Source organism: Pipra filicauda, unplaced genomic scaffold, assembly GCF_003945595.2.
Source record: "Pipra filicauda isolate LSUMZ 115617 unplaced genomic scaffold, ASM394559v2 scaffold115_size4368891_pilon, whole genome shotgun sequence".
NCBI classification, from domain to species: domain Eukaryota; kingdom Metazoa; phylum Chordata; class Aves; order Passeriformes; family Pipridae; genus Pipra; species Pipra filicauda.
This window is the reverse complement of record NW_024103607.1, coordinates 193,814-216,270: the sequence shown is the minus strand read 5'-3', so window position 1 is coordinate 216,270 and position 22,457 is coordinate 193,814. Positions and strand designations below refer to the sequence as shown.

At 36.3% G+C, this 22,457-nt stretch overlaps 1 protein-coding gene across 2 annotated transcripts in view; it reads right to left on the bottom strand.

Annotated features, from left to right (window-relative positions):
* Positions 1 to 22,457, bottom strand: part of CCDC138 (coiled-coil domain containing 138) — a 37,838-nt gene that overhangs the window by 5,791 nt on the left and 9,590 nt on the right. For both annotated transcript variants that reach the window (XM_027743522.2, XM_039384459.1), the window contains exons 7-13: positions 22,256 to 22,375; positions 20,780 to 20,857; positions 20,590 to 20,700; positions 18,317 to 18,481; positions 17,683 to 17,799; positions 16,390 to 16,582; positions 13,074 to 13,250 (exon numbers count right to left, since the gene is read on the bottom strand). In XM_027743522.2, the coding sequence (XP_027599323.1) occupies positions 13,074 to 13,250; positions 16,390 to 16,582; positions 17,683 to 17,799; positions 18,317 to 18,481; positions 20,590 to 20,700; positions 20,780 to 20,857; positions 22,256 to 22,375 (961 nt within the window). The remainder of the gene's footprint in view (positions 1 to 13,073; positions 13,251 to 16,389; positions 16,583 to 17,682; positions 17,800 to 18,316; positions 18,482 to 20,589; positions 20,701 to 20,779; positions 20,858 to 22,255; positions 22,376 to 22,457) is intronic.

Below are 22,457 nucleotides of genomic sequence, written 5' to 3'. Positions count from 1 at the left end.
GTGGCTTAGATCTGCCTTGATTTTGCTTTTATTTCACTATTTTAGAAAAACTAAATTGGAATTCATCCTGGCAGGACTTTGTCACAATTTAAAATACCTACAAAAGTGTCCACTGGTATGCTTAAAAAAATTGCAGGATGTTGTAGTTGCATTAACTTAGCTTGAATGGTAGACTGCAACGAACAATGAGCAATTTATCACTGTTGACAGAATTCATCTGAAATTTACCCTCAAAGTAATCAGTCACTCACAGCACAAAATCTCACCAGCTATAGTTATCCAGAAAATTGTTTCATACATAAAGCTATGACACTTCAGAAAATTAAAATGACAACTCTAAGTTCATGTTTTAAGAAATTAATTTTGTAACACTTCTAATTGTGTGAGGATCTGCTGGGAGAAAGGGGACCACATGACAGCAATGCAAGTGAACGATGGAGCACTGTCTACTAGCGTGGAAAAGTTAACTAACACAAAAGTTAACTATGCACCACAGTAGGAACACTTCAAAGGAAACAGCAATATCACTTGCTTATATCCAACTGTCTATAGCACAGTCACCTGTAAGATTTGAACCATTTGCTGAATTTACCATTTTCCCCTGTAATCAGTAGCCAGGACTGTTAAGTGTCAGTGCTTAAAGCACAGTGTAGGTGCTCACATAGGTGACACTGAGTTAACAGAGCCCAAGCGACAACTTCAGCTGGTCACCCAGTATGTGTTGATATCAGCATGATCTGAATTGCTCCTCAGTTTTCTAGGCTGTGAAGACGTTCACACAGACATGAGACAGGATGTATAAGAGACCAATATCATTCTCAAATGGCAACTGGAGGTTACATCCAGAAAAAAAATTGTAATAGAAAAGGTTAAAAAATTAGCAGTAATATTTATGCCACAAGAGATGCCTGGAATAAAAAGAAGCCTATAAAGAAAAGAAAAAAGGTCAGAAAAGAAAGCTATGTCTTGGAGGTCAAAAACTATAAAAAGAATAGTATGAAAAGTCAAGTTAAGTCAGAAAAAGTTATGTTTCTTAAGAAAAAAAAAGTTTTCCCAGATATTTAAGTAAAATTAGAACAAAAAAGTGGTAGTGGGGTCATCTCACTAACCAGGCCCACTAAATATATGACTTGGGGCAGCACGCCAATGTTTGAGGAACCGTGTGAGGTCCTCTGGTCTGGAGGTCTTCAAAATCAGGGCTTCTCATCAAAAAATGGTGACAAGATCAATAGTGTATCTGAAGTGCATCTACACCAATGCATGCAGCGTGGGCAACATAGAGGAGGAGCTGGAAGCCACTGCACAGCAGGAAAACTATGACATAGTTGCCATCATGGAGACATACTGGATGACTCACACAACTGGAGTGCTGGATGGATGTAAACTGTTCAGAAGGGACAGGCAGGGAAGGAGAGGTGGTGGGGTAGCCCCATATGTTAGGGAGTGTTTTGACTGTCTAGATGATGATGGTGATGACAGGGTGGAGTGTCTGTGGTTAAGAATCAGAGGAAAGGCCAAGGCAGATATTCTGTTTGGAGTCTGTTATAGACCACCCAACCAGCATGAAAAAGCAGATGAAACAGTCTATAAGAATCTGCGAGACATCTCATAATTGCTAATCGTTCTCACGGGAGACTTCAATTTACCAGATATCTGCTGGAAATACAATACAGCAGACGGGAAACAGTCCAGGATGTTCCTGGATTGTGGAAGATAACAGCTTCCTGACACAGCTTGATGAAGGAGACAACCAGGGAAGACGTCCCATTGGACCTGCTGTTCATGAAAACAGAAGGACTCATGGGTGATGTGGTTGTTGGAGGTCATCTTGGGCACAGAGATGACAAAATGATAAGAGTTTTTGTTTCTTGGACAAGTAAGGAAGGGGGCCAGCAGAACTACTAACTGGGACTTCCAGAGGGGCAGACTTTCACCTTTTAGGAGACTGGTTGAGAGAGTCCCTTGAGGCAGTACTGAGGGGCAAAGGAGTCCAGCCAGGAAGGCTGGAAATTCTTCAAGAAGGAAATTTTAAAGGCACACGACAGGCTGTCCCAACGTGCCAAAGGACAAGTTGGTGGGGAAGCAGACCAGCCTAAACAAAGGCTAAACAAAGAGGTTTGGCTGGAACTCAGGAAAAAAAAAAAAGAGTTTATGGCCTTTGGAAGAAGGGGCAGACACCTCAGGAGGACTACAAGTTCTGCAGGGGGAAAACTAGAAGGGTCAAAGCCCAAATAGTACTTAGTCTGGCTATTGCTGCAATAGACAATAAAAATGTTTCTATGGATACATTAGTAACAAAAGGAGGGCTAAGGAATTTTTCCATCTTTTACTGGATGTGGGACGAAAACACAGTGACAAGGGATGAGGAAAAGGCTGAGCTGCCTTAATGCCTTTACTGTCTCATAGCAAGACCAGTTCTCTTCCACTTAGACACACACAAGTTTACGGGGTCAGAGGAGATCCACTCAAGGATACTGAGGGAGCTGGGGTAAGTGCTCACCAAGCTACTTTCCATCATTTACCAGCAGTCCTGGCTAAGTAGTGAGGTCCCGATTGACTAGAGGTTGGGAAATGTGACATCCATCTACAAGAAGGGCCAGAAGGAGGATCCAGGCTGATCAGCCTGACCGTGGTGCCAGGGAAGGTCATGGAGCAGATCATCTTGAGTGCCATCACACAGCAGGCCCAGCCAGCATGGATTTTAGAAAAGCAGGTCCAGCTTGACCAACCTGATCTCCATCTATGACAAAGTGCCCCACTTGGTGGATGAGGGAAAGACTGTGGATGTTGTTACCTGGACTTTAGTAAAGCCTTTGATACTGTTTCCCACAGCATTCTGCTGAAGAAACTGGCCACTCGTGGAGTGGATGTGGGCACTGTTTGGTGTCTGGTAAAAAACAAGTCAGGAAGCAGCACTTCATGAAGAGAGAACAGTCAATGCAATATATATGTTGGATTTGGACTAAAAAAATGGCAAACTGAACATATGCACCCTTCTGTAATAAAGTAAAGATATTTTCAGGAGCTAAAGCAGACAAATAAAAAAGGAAATAAAATGTACTTTAGGTTTGTCTGTAAGTATGTGTATAGGAACTATAGGTATGTTGACGCAGAATAGTCACATACTTTTCTAGTAAAGAAATGCTACAGCAATTATAATTCATCTAGACTTTAATATCATTTGATAAAGCAACACATGTAATATTATACTGGAGAAGATGGGGGTTAGAAGAATGACTGGAAGGTCATTCTAGGTCATATAGTGTAAGGAATTGGCTAAAAATGAATTTCAGTTTTAAATACTGATTTTTGCAATTGTGCTTATTTGGTGTATTAGTTAATGACTATGGTGTGAAGATAGGAATAGTCTAATGAAATCCTATGCTGGAACTGCCAACTTAGAATGCAACAGGTATAAAATACATGGAAAACAGAATTATCTTACTTGCTAGAATAGCAGAAGCATAAAGATGATACATTAAGAAAAAACAAACATTTTTTTTGGAAAATCATTGATTAGAAACATCAGAGGATGAAAACTTTTGGTGTGCTGATTGAATTCAGTATGTCTATGAGCAATCAACATGGTCTAACCATTAAAGACTGATTCTAATGAGGCCTGAGAGAAAAAAAACATTTTACAAATAATCTAGACAGCATTTCAAATCGAAGCTATAAACTATTATGGGTTACTTTGTTCAATAAAAGGCCTAATGAACTACCAGAATCACAAAAGGAATTGTAACTTCTCTTACAGAGGACATCTAAAGGAGTTTTATTCCAACACTTTTTCTATCAGAGCTTGACTGCCTTGTTTCCCCTGCTCCCATATCTTAGCTCCTGTAATAACTAGCTCAGAACGAAGCACAGTATTTCAAACACAATCTCAAATGCAAATAAGGAAGCCTTTACATAAACAAACATTACCTGGCATGACCTGTAATTCTGTTAACATCAGATTGCAAGTGAGCAGGTAAATAAAATCTGAACCTTGAGAATGTGCAGATGTTACACAAACTGCAAAATTTTTTACTATTGACTTCACAAAACAGCCCTCTTTATGAAATTTGAATTATGACATTGCTCTAAAAACAGCTGGCTAAAAAGTACAGCACACATGTTTGCTAGTCAAATACAAAATATAATGTGTATAAAAATATTTTTTCCTAATTAAATCATACGTAGTTTTAAATTAAACCATTTTATGGAAAGCGATAAAACTGTAAACTGTTTATTAATGAAATGCAAGTTTAGTAAATAAGAGCAAACGAGATCCTACTTGAATAAACTTTAGTGTTCTAAAGATTTTACAACTTAAATTAACTGGAAAAGGGATGTGTATATCCACATACTGACAAAAACAACTCTTTTTTACATGAAATACTTTAAAAAACTTAGCATTCACATCTCCCTTCAAAATTGCATGCTGCTTATGAACTACAGCAGTGCCCTAAATGAACAGTGAAGGTTTACTTCTGAAGTGGTTACTTGGCTCTACATAACTTTATATTTAATGGCCCCTTCTATTTCTTACTTTGGAGTGAATGACACAGAGGTCTAAAATTCAGAATGGCTAAGCATTACATGACTGTTACTAGAACAAGGAGAAAATAATGACAGACGTTATTTGTTATTAGACAGAAGGCTTCTGATACTTCATACTAAATTAATTTCATCAAAATCAAAATATTTAAACTAAGCTTGCAATTAATTAACAAAAATATATACAGAATTTTGGTGTACTTGCTTGCTTTCAACATATACAGGTTGGTCCTAACATTATCTAGGCTGCATTTAACAGAGTTAGAGATACTTATTGTGGTTAAAATATTAAACTAAAACATCTATTAATCTAACATAATTATTCGCTGTTTTTTAGAAAAATGAATAAAAATTATAGGATAACAGAGGAAGGATTTCCTTTTAAACGGTTTGTATTTCAATGTTCATCCCACATAAGCTGTAAATCATTTCTTTCGCTATAGCTTCAAACAATTCCTCAGGAGAACTGTCACATCTGCCTTTCACAAAGGTGAGGGGGAATCCTATCTTAGTTTGGTATTCACAAACTTGACAATTTTACCCTTTCAGTGCTGCAGAATAAGCTCACTTGAAAAGTTACAATCCTACAAAGTTACCAGTTACCAGTAAACATAATATGATGGAAAAAGTTAAATTTTAATCTGTTTAAGCATACAGGCATTTTTTACTCCATGCTTTACTACTGCTTGTAGTCTGTAAAGTCTCAAAATGCTAAGACTCAAGAAAAACCACAAAGGGGCAGGTTTGAGTTTCCTTGACAGATTCTGACCACTGACATTCTAGAAGCACCTGTAGAACAGTGCACAGTGCATCAGTTATGGAAGCATTCCAATACAAAGGAAAAGAGAGGGTGTCCACACAGGTAGTCCATGTAAAAAGATTCAGTTTACATGTAAATAAGCACAGTTTCTTACTACGGAGACAATCTTTTTATCTTCACTGGCTTGATTAACTTATGAGATGAATACATCTGGACACAGACTTGGTTATCCATGATCATAATATTTTCTTAAAAAAAAATGAAATTAGAAGTAAGGCTCGGTGCATGTGTAAATACAGCCCACTTTTGAAGTTACTAAAAATCTTCAGTGATGTAAATACGGTTAAGAAATCACAGTTAAGCCCAACCACAATGTGCCTTAACTTACAGTAAACACGACAGAATAATTTTGAGATGACTTTTTTTGAATATGCACTTATCTCAATTTGTGAGTAAGTACACACTAATGCAAAATATACTCTCTGCAAAACAGAAATAGGTTTGAAGACAAAGAAAATGTAAGTTTTATTTAAAGCAAAGGCCAGCGTTTTTTAATGTCCATTGAACAGGTAAGTTTTGATTTCATTGAATGAACTTAAGGTTGAGAAAGGGGAACTTATTAATCTACATGACAGAAGTCAGTTATCACTGCAGGAAAAATTTAAGACATATAATGTCTTTGTATAAAAGTGCAAAGGGTGAAACTGAGGCAGGCAGCTCTCTGCTAACAGCAGATTTAAATCAAGCATGAATCAGACTACAATTAACAAATTCACTACATCCTTTGAAACCCTTTTAATTGATTCACAAGTAAAAAAAACATAGTAAGCTGCTTGAGAAGGGAGAAGAAGGAAGAACAGTATTCAACAAGATTGTATATGACAAGTATTCAACTACAGGGTGATTTAATACTAATGATGTGACGTTCTTCAACACCTATAGAACAAATTTTCTTGATGAGGTCATGTTACTTATTACTATATGGTTTCCAGAAAGTGTTTCATGTCTGACATACAGGAACTCTCTTGAACAGTGTGTTGCACCCACTGTCCTAGAAACAAGATCTGCTAAGAAATTTGTAGTGTTAGGGAGGGAACTTTGGGGTATGAAGGTGCCCTAGAAGTCACTGGTTCATAGTATAACAATTTTAATGATTAAAAGTAACTATTACTTCAATTATTAAACATTAATAGTAATTTAAATGAGAAATGGTAAGAGTTATGTTAAGCAATAAATACATTATATGCCACTTGACTAAACTGAAACATCAGCATGAAGCAGTTAATACATTTTGCTCCAAAGGCAGTCAGAGCATTTGTAGAAATCTATCATCAAGCACACTGAGAATTTATCAAGACATTAAATCTACTTTCTATTACAATGCTATCAGAGAAGATTTTGTTCTTAGTTCTATCTTCAGAAGGGTTCAGAGCTTAGAGATGGGACTAAAAGCCAAACATGGTAGCTACAGCGCTGCTTTGGTTCTGTGTTCTCATGTATCTGCTATCAGAAAGTACACTTAGAAGACTGAACAGGTTGAAATGTACCAATTTATGCACCATTATGGACATTTTTAGACAAAAATATTAACAGAACGTAGTAAGAAAAGGGATAAAATAACTTTGTGGAGTTGATTTTCTACTGTCAGGTTCACAACAAGCTGTTAACTCTCAAAACTGTGAAATTCAGAAGCAACCTATTCCACTGAAGATAGCTAACTAAACCAATCAGACTTCAACTTAGGCCACTGAGCTCATCTGAAGAAAAATAATTTCTCCATCACGCAAAGAACATGAAATACAACATAAATTATTTAACATTATATTGTTTATCCTAACAATTATCCACAACTTCATTTCAGCTGCTTATTAAGTTCCTAGCATAGGCTAAAAGAAGCAATTTGCTAACAGAATGCAAATGGTTATGTAAGGACTCAGTTGCAAAGTTTCTCTCCTCAAGTCCACTAGCAGTAAAAGTAGTGAACAGAATCCACAGAAATATTGGAATATGAAAAAATCCCAACACTATTGGAGCATGAAAGTAAACTGAAACTGAAGTTCTCTTGACACAAAGTAAACTGTCTGAAATTACTGCATAATATCTTTAGCAGACTCTCACTCATGCCCTGAAGAGTTGGCCAAAACTAACCTCAACTTTTTTCACCCCTGACATTCAAAAGTCAGCCTTTGTTCCAGCTTTGAATGTTTTTGTATATTAGAAGAAAAGTGATCAGTATAATATTTTACCTCTGCCTTAGGCTTTAACGTCTTTGTAAAAGAGGTGAGGCAAACAAGATTGGCACACACACATATATGTATATATTCTGTATCTCTGACACACTGCTTAAGTTTCAAAACCATTAATGATTGGGTGTTATTGGGTCTGGCTGAGACAGAGTTAATTTTCCCCACAGCAGCCCTCAAAGTGCTGTGCTTTGTGTTGGTGGCTAGAAGGGTGCTGGTAACACACCAGTGCTTGGCTACTGCTGGGCAATGCTGGCACAGCATCAGCACTGTCTCTCCAGCACTCTCCCTCACCAGTAGGCTGGGGTTGGGCAAGATCTTGGGAGGGGAGGGGATACAGCCAGGATAGCTGACTCAAACTGACTCCCATACCATATCATATCTGCTCAACAATAAAAGCTAAGAGTAAGGAGAAGAGGGAAGGGTGAATTGGAAGGGAAGGAGGCATTCGTTATTCATGACGTTGCCTTCCAGACCAACCTCTATGCATGCTGAAGTCTCACTTCCCAGGAAGTGGCTGGACACCACCTGCTGATGGGAAGCAGAGAATAAAATCTTTTGATTTCCTTTGCTTCCATGTATGGACTTTGCTTTTGCTTTATTAAACTGATTTTATCTCGACCCATGATTTTTTTTTTCCATCTTACTTTCTCCCCTGTCCTGCTGAGGAGGGGAGTGATAGAACAGCTTGGTCAACCAAGGTCAACCCACCACACCGGGACAAAACGGTGAGATTATTTTTGGCTGGCACTACACTTCAGATTTATACAATGGCATGAAAAGTCACAGATGTCTGGGAAATACCAGTTCCAGTACACCAATAGCTGGAACGCTATCCAAGTTTTGATACCTAAACCATAATGTAGTCTGGTGACATGTATACAATTTGAGATTCCAGTTTGATAAATAAATATAAGGTGAATCCATCCAAGAAATAATGTGACACTATTGTATACTTGTGGTCTCTGGTTGTTGTAGGCTATGGTGATGCAACTAAGTTTCAAGAAACACATCCAAATTAGCTTCCCAAGGGTACCGAAAGTCTTAACTATTTCTTCACAGAATTCCTGTGGTGTTAAGACCACTGTGCTCCTATGGCCTAGCTGGACAGGTACACTGGTGTTATCTACTCTTGTACAGAAAAGATGTCAACTCAGATAAATTTTTCATGAAGCTGTGGACCTCAGGTGCATTTATATTTACAGTTTTAAATGAGTTTCAAACTTGCTTTATGAGATTTACTAGACTGATATTATTTCTGTGGAATATAGTAAGATCTCTCTAACTGAGAATCAAAATGATTAAAGAGTAAACCCTGGCCCTAGTAGTGACCGAAAAAGTTCCAACCTGGAATCTGAAGTAAGAGATGAACCAAAAAGACCACCTTGACGGCTCATAGTTCATCTTGTGGTTCTAACGAGGAAATGATGACAAATGATTTTACCATTAAGAATGCAAATAGATAGGCCTCTTGACACAAAGGGGATCAAAATAAATTGATACTCCCCTTTTGTCTTTGGAGTAGAGATGAAATGCCTAATCCCTAAGGTTACATTTTCCTCTTTCCTGTCATCTGAGTGAACATTCAGATGTTGCTCAGCAGTAGCATCCTCCCTAATGTCTGAGTACTCAGGGATGACTCTTCTGGTGCCACATATGTGAATATAAACATGCACATATACATACATATATAGAGAGACACACACAGCTACCTACCATTTGCAAAGTGTATGTGATCCATAAATGCATTCCACTCAAAGGAGCCAATCTTGTGTTTTCAATGTTCAAAAATGGTGCCTTTTTTTTGGGAAAGGCATGATGTGAAAAGTAATGCAAGAGTAAAAACTCAGTGAAACTATCTGTGATATTTGCTGCTGATACTTTTTTGCTCTCATTAGACATGGGGATTCCAAGTGAGGTTTCCAAAAAGAAAGTCTGTCACTAGAAGTTGTATAGGGCTCATTTAGTGTAGTAACCTATGCGCTCTCCTTTGTACTTCACACAACTGAGTTGTGCAGTGCAAAAAGCATCATCTGCTTCTTCCTTCAGACTGAACACAGAAGCTCACTGAAACCAGGGAAGCTCCAAATTCTCAATGAGCAAAGTTTCATTAGCCTTTGAAGTGAAGGGGTATTGATCTTTAAATGGAGTATTTTTTGTGGCTTGAACTCCTGATAGTTATCTTTATCAGCCACAGTCTTTAGGGCATGGATGTGCCCAAACATATAAAAGCATGTGCAGGCACATTGCATACCAGTTAGCATGATATACAGAGATCTTGACTATCATCTGCCTCTCGCCATATAGATTTTACTTCTTCCCACTGCACTGTGAAAGACTTTTTACAAATAGACACTGTTTTATTAAAGTTAGCTTTACAGAAGCAAGTGGTGTTAACAAACATGGCAGAGAACGGCAGAGAAGTAGACCTTGTCAAATCCTGAAACTCTGGTTTACTGCCTTTTTTTTTTCTTTTAAACTAGACTATTTGAGTGATCCTTATTGCTTTCACTTTTCCTAAACAGTAGCTATGGGATGCTGACTAGTGCAAAGAAAGCCCTAGAATGAATCATGGCATCTCTAAAATGCCAAAAAAATTATGCTGCAGTTCTACTACCAAAATATTCCTTGTTCAATGTTATTCCCAGCATACCAGGCAAAAAAAAGAAAAAAAGAGTACAGAACATTAACACAACACTATTTGGCTTTCTGCCCACAGTTTCCAGCAGGAACCGAAGAATCCTGACTTCATGCATTTTTTTCAGGTTTTGAAATGCCTCAAGCCACCCTCTGGACCACCTTGTGATATAGCAAGTCTTCTCAGACAAGTAAATCACTCTGGAATTAATTATTCCTCCATCTCTGTCTGCTGATACTTCTCTTCCTTGTGAAAAAAGATCTAAGAGAAGAAGGCAACAATCAGAACAGTAAAAGATATTGTGTGTGAATGCATATCCTGAGCTGGCCAAGACTGCTGAACATATAACAGTGAAATCATAAGTACACAGATTAAAAAAGTACTGAGGAATGTTACCATTCAGACCTCCACCATTTCCCATTGAAATGGTGGTGCGAGGACTCTCCCAGATTCTTGGTGTGAAACTCCTGAGGAGAGATGGAGATGGAGTGCATGGAGGGCTGTGTGACAGTAAGATGCATAGCAGTAAGAACATTAATTTAAATTTGCCATTAAGGTCTTGTACACAGATAGGAAAAGATGATACTAATACCTCAGCTGTTGCATTTGACATCATGTTTTTAGTAAGTGAATGCCTTACCGGCACTGTCAATGTATGAACTTGCAATGGAAACTTGGATTCTGGACCGATTGTACCAGACATATTGGGAAGCCAAAAGCAATGATACTGATCCAAAATCTGAGAACGTGCATACCAAAACTAAATCTGCTTACTCAATACTGCAGACTCCCTTGTTCTAATTTCTATCAACAGAAATATCCATCTTAGATTAGTATGTACCTTCTTCATATGCAGTTTAAGTAATTTTCCTTAACATATGAGGGAAACCTAGGCTTCATTTCTGTAACATGAGGAAGATAATTTCTTACACAGGAGGCAGCCTACATAAGGACCTTAGAGAGGCCTAAACTGCACAGAAACATTAGCATTCATTGCTTACTATAAAAAAAAGTACATGCAGTTACAGGGAGGACTATTGAAACATAGCAGCTATTTCACATCTGATTAACATTTTTCAGCCTGAACAACTAAAATTTAAATCTATAAAAATACTTCATGAAAAAATTAAAACTTAAAAAATTAAGTTATAGAAAATAATACGAAGAAAAAAACCCAAATTGAAAGAATGGTTAGGATGGCATCTATTACAGCAAAAAATAAAAGTCTAGACTTTGCCTTCTGTTGGCCAGATACTGTCTTTTTGGGTAATACAATTCTGTATTTGAGTATATGGCCAGCTACCTATGACTTCACGTTTAAGGCTGCACATGAATACAGCTTTAAAACTGTAAGCATACTGTGAGCATAAATTCTTGTTTTACTTTAACATAGAGAGTCCTCTGAATATTCACTGCCATCTTCTATAGTTTGTCTTTTAATGACTTTTTAATAAGAAACTTACAAAGCAATGAAAACACAGTTTCCCATCAACAATCCTACTTCTCATGGTTAACAACTTCTTGCAAAACACCAACTATGTACTGGAAAAAAGCAGAACATGCCTATAACTTGTGTACTGGCAATTTATTCTACCAAAGAGAAAGGCTCTGCATAAGGCTTTATATCCAGTTGCCAAGAAATAATTCTCAATCAAATATCAATTCCATTAAACAGTACTCTTAATTTCCTCATTTCACATACGTACAACTTCTCTGAGAAGCGAGAAAGCAAAAATTTGAGTCTCTCAAAATATTTCTTCATTATTCTTCAAACTGCAGGCATCTAGTGTATCAGATTGACTACAGAGAGGTAACAGATGTACCGGTATTGACATTACCCAAAATAATACCAGACACCACCCACTTTGCTTAGGTTGTGACCTTTGTGCATTCAATTAATTCTTTTCCAATCATTTTATCAACCACAGTCATGACTATTAGGAAGAATACCTTAGTGTAAGACTGCATTAACTACATGATCAGAAAAAGAGTCTGCAAGGAAGAATAGAACGTTAGTTAAATATTTCTGCACTTACATTGCTACAAAGTTGCTGTTTACTCAATGCTATACCATCCCAAGTCAAACATGTTTTGTATTTTAATCAGAACAATGCATGGTAACAAAACCCTTCCAAAATAACGAACATTTCAAAAATAGCAGCAGCCCCTTCCCCTATTCTGTTCTACAAAGCAGTGAGTGATTTTCATCTTTAAAAAAAACCCACCCACAAAGTTTATTCAAAGTGGCACTGGAATGCCTCTCTACCTTCATGTTTATCCAGTTGGTTATCAACTGATCCTTAGCCTGGATTACTTGGAAAATGCTATGACAAACAGGATTATTAACACTTTTCCAGGACCAAAGCACAGTAAGATTCAGCAAAACATAACCATCTCTTTTAGAAATGCCATTTTCAATTATTAGAAACTGAAAAATGATTGTGGATGATCTGTTCATTCAAACTAGGAAAAGAATTTAAATACAACCTATATTTTATTTCCACCTTCTGGCAGTTTTTCATGATTTGGCTTCCCTGGCACAGACTGACTTCAAAGAAAAATATCGTCAAAATAATACAGTGGAATAAACTGAAATGCCAAACCAAAAAAGAGCAACAAAAAATTCACAGCAATAAATAAGAAAGCAACCAGGACAAAATATAAAACATAGGTGCTGAGAGGGAGCGGAAAACACAAGATGACAGAGAAAGAAAATTCAGATGTACGTTTTATGTCTCTAATGAATGTACATGATACAAATGAATGTTAACACTACATTAGATCATTTATACATAAGAATCGTGCTGTTTTACATTGTATTTATGCTTACCTCACCTGTTCTTATCCTGATTTTTAATTTTTTATTTTTTTTTTAATTACCCCAATTTACCAGATTCCATGGTCATCTGAAGTAATCCTTCAAGAGCACTGGAAAGCAGACCTCTACTGGATACTTTTAAGTGACTTAATACAACAGGCACACATTGGTATTCCAAAAATAAGGCCTTCCCTTCATCTGTCTTCAAGTCTATGCGAAGTGAATCAAATGCCTGAGCCAGGTAATCCACTGAAAGATACCAGAATACAGGCAATAAGACTTCTATAGCCATCATTTCATTAAGCAGTGTGAACAACTGTTCGACAGTTTCTGTTGCAGACATATACTTAAAAGCTAAATGGTGAAAATATTAAATTTACTTGTCTGTTTTTATTCCTTAACAATTTATTCTGAGTAGAGAAAGACACTATCTACTATGTTTAAGAAAAATATATTTACAAATGTAAAGTCCTGCAAATATTTTGCTTAAGAGGAAAGAAAATATAAGCTGACATAGTTTGAGACAATGTCAGTTTCAACATCTGGGAAACCTCTATTAAAGGAGTCAATGGCTGATTTGTCTGAGTAGGAGCAATTACTCTCACCAGAGCAACTATTCCCATTCCTTCTATAAAAAGCGGTAGTTTCAGCACATACATTTTATATTCTTATTCATTGTAGAGTCCATTAAATTCTACTAAGAATGCAGATGAAGTGAACCAATCTAATTTCTTAATTTCCTGATGTCAAATTGTCCTCAGTATCTCGGAATCTCATTGATCATCTGGAGCGCAGAAAATTAAGTAGAAGGAAACAATTTATCCTGCCGCAAAAGTTTAACTGTGGTGCCATCTGCTGGATACTGACATTTAAGGGAAAGAAGATGTATGTTCAAATGTGCTACTTTATCACTAGATCATTAGTGCCATGTGGTCAGAGTGATCAAAATTCATACACAGTGATATCTGACATATGTTTAACATCAGATCATATTTTCCATGTTATAGAAGCCAGCAGTAAAAGGGAACCATGAGAGGCTAAACTGGTTCATTCTAATCAAGACTGTTCATCTGCTTAGGGTAAATCAGTCTCGGCAATGACTAGTTTTGGTATTGCAATTCTTCTTGCATTGCTTTTATCAAACATTTCTAGAAATATGAGTCGCAATTTAAGAATAATTATCATGCTTCACCAAAATGTCTTGACTAAAATAGTTTCCTCCAACAGCTGAAATACTGTGTTAGTTCATTAACGATGTCAGGGTGGTCTTCCATCATGTTTAAATCCTGTATTTACTGTAAATACTCTCAACATAAATCCTGAACAGGTTGCTAAGCATAAAGACAAACTAATCTTCTTAACTATCTAATCCAAAAGCACGACTTCCATGAAAAAGAACACTCTTCATTATCTATGCATTTAAAATCTTGGCCTCCCAATTCAGTGTCTATCAGGGTGCCAGAGATTGCAGCAATTTTGTGATATGGATCTCTGCTGTCTAAGGAACTGGCCTAATATTCACAATATATTTCACGCAAGAGGCTAAAAAAAATATCAGATGACAAAACCATTCTGGCATGGTTTTTCAGGAGTACCTTGATAATTAACACCTCTGTAACCTATCTGAATCTCTTTGTGTTATTAGCAGAATAAATGTGTTACTAGTAATGGCATTTTAAAATAGAAACCATTCAGAGAATAAAAGGTCACGAAAATCAAAGGTAGCATAGAATCATGGAACAATTTAGTTGGAATCTAACCTTCCTGCCTAAAGCAGGACCATTTCTGAGGTTAGGTTAGATTGTTCAGTTGTAGCCCCACAGAACAAATACTTGCCATCAAAATGATCTGTGCTTTTAAAATGTCTTTGAAAAGGGAAAAATAAGTGGTTAATATCACAAAGAGTTGGAAAAGAGTTATAAATACATTCATTCTTATGCTATCCTTGTAAAACGTATTCTTGCAGAAAATCCCAGTTATGCAGCACCACAGTACCGCTAAGTTGTTGCAGGTAAGCAGCAATCGCATCTTACACCTGCTCTTGATGGTATATAATTACTTTTCTGCCTAACTTCCATAAAAAGATCTGCAACACCTCTTGTTATCTATTTCCCTTGAAGAGAGAAAAGACTTCATAAGTGAAAGGCAGCTGTTAACAAATCAGCTGGGAAAACAGTTACTCTAGTCTTTGAGTTATATTTTCCACACTTTTTGTCACACTGTCTAGATACAATCTGATTTGTGTAATCCTGTAGTGTCTACTTTGAAACCTTTATCTTCTCCCTCTCCCATAAGGCAAGAAAGACCCAGCTTCCTCTATTTCTTTGCCAACACCAAATTACATAGGTTTTAAGTAGAAAATTCTACTTTACTGTTATACATATCTGCCAGTGTAAAAGGTGGAAGGGTCCTGAGAACAAAGGAAACAGAAAAAATCTCACACTGAAAGGTAAGAGTCACTCACCCTGTGCTGCCCCCCTACACAACCCTCCTGATCCTTTCTGGTTAACAAAAGGCAGAAGAAAGAGCTGAAAGTGATGTAGCTGTTTCAGATAGAATAATCCCCTAACAGGCATTGGAGGCTGTATGGACTATATAGTTTAAGAGAGTATATGATCTTTTTTTTCCCAAAGAAATAAACACACACAAAAAAATCAAGCGTTAATATATTCAGAAACTCAACTTGATAATAAGTAGCAATTACACTGCATTCAGGATTCAGAGGGGACCTATCAACTCTGCTGCTTTTATGCTGATGGACTCCTTTTGCATAGGTTCATAGCAATCACTGAGGCCATTACTGAATTAAAACACTAAGTCAAAGAGAAACCTAATAACAGAAGTCAAAATAAAACATTCTTTTGGATTACTCATCACATCTGCACATACATGAATGAAGAACCTTCAAGCATAATTCAGATTATGTTGAAGTGTTTGAAGAAGTCATACATATATATATATATATAAACTAGAAATAGGGAAGAATTTGTTTAAATAACCAAAGTTAATCTGTAAATTAATTTTAAAATATCTCAATAAATCAGACTGATCAAAGGTTTTTCTTCTCACAAAAGTGAACACCACTCTCTATGTCAAAAGGACAAAGAAGGAAAACAGTTTGACAGAATTATCAACGTCTCTTTTCCCCTTCTTCAGAAATGTTGACTGATCTAACAAGTCATCATATTAAAAGGAACACATAAACTCAAACATGAAATGAATAATAGCAAGATTCATATGTATTTTGCTTCACAAGGTAGCCAAACTCAAGTAAAACCACTTTTCACTAATAAAGCATAACAGACTCTATAGTATCATTGAAATGCTTTTTATCCAGGCACATGACTGAAATAAATAAATTAAAATAAAAAAAAAAATCTTAATTTACCTTGTGTCACTGTTTTAAGCACAATTAAAGTTGACACAAATCTCAAAGGCATACAGGAACTCTTAAAAAAAGCTGCTGATTTTGATTTACTCTCTATAGACTGTTCAGAAGAACCATGTGGGTTTCCCTTGCTCACTATGCCTTTGAAAATATCTTCGCCCAGTCTCCTCATTGTTGATCTCATTGTTGCATGCTGTTTCAAACAGTGCATAGAGTTAGTGTAAACATTAAAACACATTGAAATCCTGTGTACTATACAGTGATATATATGTTCCCCATGTGATTAAATATTAAGTAGCAAATTGTTTGACCACATATTGGAATATAATCTGTATAGACAATTCTGCTTTGTGTTCCAAAAGCAGCTGAACAACACTACGACGGTGCCGTATCAACACATAGTTAATCAAGAGACTAATTAGTGAGGACCTTGGATATGCTGACATTATTTAAGTTGCCTCTGGTTCCAGAAAAAGTTCAGTTTCAGTCAATTCTATTTTGTAAGGTTGCCTGAAGTTACATCCTGTAAAACCATTCACAGAATTCAAGGTCTAAATATGAACCTTAAGAATACTGTACAGGTAATATCTATTAGACTTTTTGTCATAAAGAAATACTACTTCAGAATCAAACTTCAAAATATGCTCATTTAAAATATAGTTACTTATTAGCACCAAACACAACAGCTTAGTATTCTATTGAATTTAAACTCAGGATATTTACAAAGTTTCTATCGTTTGATTCAGCAAAAGCACTATTGACAGCACTATGTTCAGTCTTTACAGTGTGGCTACTATCTTTTTCTTTATTCTACTGCTACATATTTTCTTAGAGCACTCTAGTCAAAGAGTGCAAGGAATGTCTTGTGTTTAGACACCAAGCAGAGAACAGAAACAAACAAAATTTCTTCACCGCTTTGCCACACACTTCAATCAATTTCAACAAATCTCATGCATAAAGTGCATCTGAAAGTACTGCCTTTTCTAGTGCAAGTTTGTTAACTACATATGCAAAAATGTAATTTCTGATGTGCTTAGAAATCACAACAGAGATCACATACTTACGAACACTGTATTTAGATACACAATGCCAAATTTAAATTTAACTTGATTTTTTTTGATTTGGCATCTATCTGTGTTAAACACTAAGAATTTATACTTTACAGCAGTTTCTTTTCTATATACGGCCTGAAAACTTCTGCTTTTCATATATATTTAAAATGCAAAATCCATTAATACCTTCTGTGAATTTAGTTATTAAAAAAACATACTGCAAGAGGACTACTTGTTTTACCTGTATATCAGTGTCTAGCTGTCTTATAGACCAGTAAATAAATTTAATTACAGGCATGTGCAGTTTAGAATTCACATATGGCATCCACTGGAGTTGCTCAGTAGCTATAGGCAAAAGCTGTAAAAATACACAAAAGTAGTATATATACAGTATGCAGTATATAAAACTACTCTATAAGCTAACTGTAAGTGAAAACCAAACGAACAGACTTCTTAACTTTTTTTTTGAGTTTTCTCTTGTAATCCAACAGATTACATATGTCATAAATTGAAACATTAATATCTAAATAGGCATAAAAATGTTTGAAATTTGACCTGTTAATCTCCTTGAAACAGAGGAATTATGAAAAGTATCACACAAAAAAAAAGAAGCATCAACTGAAAGAAGTGACTAGAAATAAAATGCTGAAACTCTCATCTTGAGACTGAACACCACACTTTTTATTAAAAATTATCTGTATGCTTTACAATTGACAATGTATCTATTCTATCTCACTGCTGGAATGAATACTGACTTATTAACAGTGATTTTGTTCTAATTACATGCTGACCTGTTATACTTTAAGAATCATTTAACAACCCCCCCCAGAAATCTGAAACATGTTAACACAAGCAAACAATCCAAACCCCTTTACCTTCATACACTTTTGCCGAGTAGAGGGTTTATCTGAGCTCTGGGTAACCGTAAGTTTATAACTGTCCTCTCTTTCTTCTTGTGTTTTTATTTTGCTAAGATGCTGGTCTGAGATCCAATCCATAAGAAAACTTAAGAGCTCATAAACTTGTGAATTCAATGGTAGCTGTAATACATCCATAACATCAGATATTTCAGGCTTCCAAGTTAATGATTTTTTTAAGCCAAAATAGTAACAGACTGAAACACATGAGAGTACATTTGTTATGAAATATTATGCATAATATAAAGGATGACAATTTTATGCCTGATAAAATCTGGGAGGTAAGTTACTGTATAGGGAGCCCATGGAAAACATATTCAAGTAGATAGTGAACAGGCCATGTGTGCTCTGCTGGGCCTTGTACCTAGGGTTTGAGAAGCCTGCATATTATTAATATGTAACTTACAATATCACTTGGAAAGGTGAACTGTATGTGGATCAAGGGTTGGAAGGTGGCAATCCTGACTGGGAGACTACTGTACATAAAAGAGTCAGAGAAAACATCACAGTTAACCTGAGTAGGTGCAGCCTGAGCTGTGCTCCACAGATCAATCAATTGCACAGTTTATCCTGTGCTTGGCTGCAGGATAAAATCAGGCAGCCCCCAAGTGGAACTGCTGATCATGCCTCCTGCCTGGCCTTGCTCTTGTCTAAAAAGGCAACAAGTTCTTCTCCTGTGAACATCCTCCACGAATAGAGCTGTTTTTTTGCAAGAAAATTATGTAATATCTTGAATGGCCAAAGAGGAGGAGCTTCTCTCAATGGACAGGAGCAGCTTGGCATCCTCTGGGAAAAATCCACCCAAGCTCCACCTGATGCTGCTCAAACACAGGGTTCCCAGCATCTGAAGGGACACAAGATTTACTTGCTTTCTTCATTCCTCCTCTTATTCCATCTTATTAAATAGCCTTTTAATTAAGCCATTTGTTGTCAGGCCTTTCTTCCAGAGACCCAGAAGGAATCCTGCAGCGTTTTTCTCTCTCACACCTCCCTCCCCAGTGCAGGACAGGTGTTATTTGTGATCGTTTCTGGGTGTAAAAAAAATAATTTATTTTATATTTGGACAAATGGTAGTAAAACACCTTGGAAAAAAATTCACATAAAAAATCACTCCATTTTATAATTCTGGACAAATGAACTACAGGAGAAAGCAGGTCTTTAATGTCCTTTGCATGGGGAAATTCTTATCTCAATGCACTACACCTACTTTGCTTTATTTCACACAATTTACTGTTGTTAAAATTTAACTGGGCAACTAGCATTGTTAAAAAAAACAACAAAGACATTTTGAAATTGTCATTCTGGTTGTACTACACTGCAATGAAATACTCTATGAAAGACATCCAGAGATAACTGAAGACAGGCTGCACAAACAGTTCTATAAAGACTTCAAAAGTTTTCTTCTATCTACCTTCAGATAACTGTTTTCCTCTTCTATCAGAACTGTAATTACTGATACTATTTGTATTACACCTGCAACCAAAGTATGTTAAAACCTATGTAAAGAGAATTTGTTGGCTATATATATACAGCTCAGGTTTAAAGGCACCCAATGTAGATCAGTTAAGTAGGATGGTGTGAATATCTCTTTTTCATTTCACAGTTCACTTGCTACTAAACGGAACTACATGGAGAAAGAAAGCATTTCATGAAGTGTTATAAGAAGATTTTTTAAGGAAACAAAGGTGATTGTTTTGGAACTGTGTATGAACACTATTTATTCTCTTTCCCCATTAAAGATTATTTCTCAAAAAAATAACATTTTGTTGAGAAGATTAAGATTCTTTATCAGATACTTCTGACTGACTACTTTTTGCCTGGTGTTATTCATAAGGACAGTGCTGTGCTGTACGGCAGCAGTAAGCAGAAGAAGTTTAAGATTTTCTCTGACACAGCAAAAGAAATCTGTTAAAGTGGAAGCAGGTTATAATTCTAATTGGCAGATTAAAGATGACATGACAGGAAGTGGAAAGCATACCATATAAATAAAAATATACACATATACTATTGACATACGCAATATGAAATCCAAGACACATTTTTAGCAACAAACTTCACTCTTTGTTAACTGTGTTTTCTCCCCATATAATGTTTCTTCTCTTATTATAATTATTTACTCGTAAAACAAAACTGGAAGCTACTTTTTCTAATTTCCAGCAGATACACAAAGAATGTTACACTGCCTAATGCCTTTGGAATGAAAACAGTCAAGACTTTTGCTCAGTTCTTACCTTAGCGATTTTTGATGTTACCATCACTTTCTCCTGTTTCACAGGTTTGCTTTGTTGCATCACTTGACATATATTGTCAGACTTCCGTACTATTGAAAATTCATGCTTCCTCTACAACAAAATATAACAATGAATTACATTTCACTGATTACCTATAAAAGAAGCAGGTATATGTAAGAACAAATCTTACCTGTAGGTTTTCTAAACGTGCTTGTACTTTTCGTGCTTGACCTTCCAACTTCTTGTTCAGCTCAGTTACATCACTTAACTGAAAGAATCAGAAAATATTAAAGTATCTGTAAATTCAAAACTGAATTCTTCACCTAATTATCACAATGAAACAATTTGATACTGCTGTTGAGTAGCTAAATTATTTAAGTTCAATTTTTTTCTTCTCAGCATGTAAAGTGAGAGAAACAAAATCATCATACACCTCCCTCAACAAATCACAGAATCACAGATTGGCTGAGGCTCAAGAGCACTTCTGGAGGACATCTGGTCCAACCCCCCAGTTCAAGCTAGGCCACCAAGATGGTTGGCCAGGACTATGTCAGATAGCTTTTGAACAGCTCCAAGGTTTGAGATTCTAACACCTCTCTGGGCAACCTGATAAGACAGCAGCAGTAGCTCTCGACCTGCAGCCCAAACTTTCAGTGTGAAGGGGAAGAATAAGCACTACAATATCATCCTAGGTTTACAGGTACTTCACATCTTTTCATGAAGAAGTGACATAAAAATGGAGCACATATTTCAAGAACGGTACAATTGTCTTGTTAATGGGGAAGGTGAAAGTTTTTTTCTCTGCAGAATGACACAGTTACTAACATACTACAGAAACAGTTTGCTCGGTGAGAAAAGATGAGGGAAAGTGTAACCACCATTTAAACATAAGAAACATGCCCAACGCATACAACATCGAACAGCATAATTATCACAGAAGCCCTCACTTTGCACAGAAATGCAAAGATTTAGCAGTGAGAGGAAATAACAAGACAGATGTGTTGCACCAGAACCATCAACGTCCTAGGAGTTAGGTCTGACCTTCTCTAATGGAAAGAATAAGGCCCTGCTGTAGATTTTTGCTGTCCTTCAATCTATCAGAACAGGTATTAATTCAATGAATAAACAATGATCAAACAGTTTAGATAGCAATTTGCACGTCAGCATTTTAGGTCAGACTTGACAGCCAAGTGAAACAAATTCCTACTCTGTGTATTACTATGAAACACTATCTCAGTATAAGAACTGAGAAAATACTGCCTTAATTTGCAAAAATAACTAAAAATACTAAGCAAACATGGAGTTAGAAATTTTTTTTTAATAGAATCAGCACAGCCAATCAGCACAGGGTGGATTCTATTAAGTCATAAAATATTTTCTCTGCATCCACCCTCAATCTGCTTCAGAAGATATGGATTTGCTCTTCCTAACAATTAGCTGTTCCTAGTGGGTCAGAGGAATAAGTCCAATATTTTTTATACTGTAAAAGATCAGAAAGGTTAAATTTCAAGTACTAGAAAAACATGCAGGAAGTACTTTCAGTCACTCATACAATTCTTGTCTTACAGAAACAAAAAATCAGCAATTTTGCAAACTAAAGCTGCTTGAAGATTTACAATTATTGACTATAACTTGTAAAATTTTCTGTAGCAGGAAATAATTTTACCTGTTTCCTCAAAGAGTCATTCATTTCCTTCAAGGTGTCAAATGACGACTTCAGCCTCCTATTTTCTTTAGTTATTTCTCTCAAAGCTTCTGTCAGCTGTTTAACTTCTGCCTCATGTCGCTAGAGAAGTATCAAATTTAAAAACATGATTTAAAAGAGACTATTCTAAAAACACCAAGCTCCATTTTAGTGTTAAAATAAT